A 1,414-nucleotide genomic window follows, 5' to 3' on the forward strand; every position below is an offset into this window, starting at 1 on the left:
GTCGTCGTTCATTTTTGGTATAAGTTGATACAAAAATGTTTTCAAGTTTTTTCCAGGATAAACCTGGTAATGAACAAAGGATGTTTTTACCATTTTCTTAATGCTGCTGTTGTCTGACGTCAGCACCTCACTAATGATGTTTCCTGACTTTGCTCAATCAGTGCTTTTTTTCATGTATTTTGTTTGTAAACAGATGGAAACTAAACTATTGTGCATGATTAAATCAGCTTCCTTCTATACAGTCTAATTTGTAGCATAATAGTTGCACATCCTAGCTGTTTAAAACAAGTAATTTGTGCTTGTTGAAATATTTCATACTCATTTCGGTTGTTCTTTTTCAATAGATTTTGATTAAATTCAGTCACCTTGTACCCCCATGTAATTAGTTTATGCTCATAAAACTCCAAATTCTTGGTGTTTAATTCCAGATTGCTTAAAATATCGTACATCTTTGTGAAGCTTTTATGCATTTTTCATGCCTTGCAGTGAGACTGTGTGTTTTGGACGATGGTAGTGCCTGGAAATGCCCCGGTCATACAGCAGGATCACGCTCTGGAGCCTGACTTAGGACGAGACTCAACAGAGAACTCTGCCATGGGCCCTGACACGCAGCCGGCGTCCCAGGAGGTTGGCTCCGAGCTGGAGGAGGTGCGGAAGCTGCGGGAGCTCGTGAGGAGACTGGAGATCCAGAATCAGCACCCAAGAACCAAGAGTAACAGGAGCATGCTTGGGACAAACATACAAAGTGACATCCGTACTGGTGTGGATAACCATGGCTCCGGTCTTAATGGGATGGAGATTAACAACAGCATCAATGCGATAACTGAGAAGCAAGAATTGCAAATCATGGCAGATCTGCACAACCAGCTAAGCAAAATGAGAAAAGAGGAAGGGGAGAACAACGGCTTACAAAAAGACCTGGATGCCCAAATGCAGTACAGTTGCAACAGTGCCACTGAGGAATTGTCTTCCAGCACGTGTAAAGCGGCATTGAAGCCTGATGGGACTGTTAGGTGTTCTTCATGTATGGATACAAATAGCAGCACAGAGCTTATGAGGAACCTGGTCATTGCAGGTACTGATACCTCAGTTAAAATAAATGAACCAAATCCCAGTGAGAAATGTGGAGATCTAGGAAGTCTGTCGAATAATGCAGATCTGGACGAAGTGAAAGTGTTAGAACTTGAAAACTGCAATGAAGAAGAAGATAGCTGGTAGGTATTTCAAAACTGAAGTGATACATGGAACTTGGGCTGCTGAGAGTGAGTGTCTGTGCTGAGGTGTGCAGCAACTTTTAAGGCTATAAAGTGATTTCTGTACAGCACTGTGATGTTTAAACAGCACGAATGCAGTTCTCATTGTCAGCTGGTCTTATTTTTAAGACCATTGTGCCAGAATTATTATTTTTTTTTTT

General features: G+C 41.4%; 1 protein-coding gene across 1 annotated transcript; it reads left to right on the plus strand.

Annotated features, from left to right (window-relative positions):
• The first annotated feature begins 507 nt into the window (after window positions 1-507).
• On the plus strand, window positions 508-1,218 carry LOC104531661 (SLAIN motif-containing protein-like). Its single transcript, XM_010176614.1, has one exon. The coding sequence runs from the start codon at window positions 508-510 to the stop codon at window positions 1,216-1,218; it is 711 nt and encodes a 236-aa protein (XP_010174916.1).
• The last annotated feature ends 196 nt before the right edge of the window (window positions 1,219-1,414 follow it).

This window comes from Antrostomus carolinensis, unplaced genomic scaffold, assembly GCF_000700745.2.
Source record: "Antrostomus carolinensis isolate BGI_N321 unplaced genomic scaffold, ASM70074v2 C13284846, whole genome shotgun sequence".
In the NCBI taxonomy this organism is placed as follows: domain Eukaryota; kingdom Metazoa; phylum Chordata; class Aves; order Caprimulgiformes; family Caprimulgidae; genus Antrostomus; species Antrostomus carolinensis.

Excerpts from the sequence above, each read along its gene's own strand:
- LOC104531661 (XM_010176614.1), top strand. The coding sequence starts at position 508 with ATGGTAGTGCCTGGAAATGCCCCGGTCATACAGCAGGATCACGCTCTG.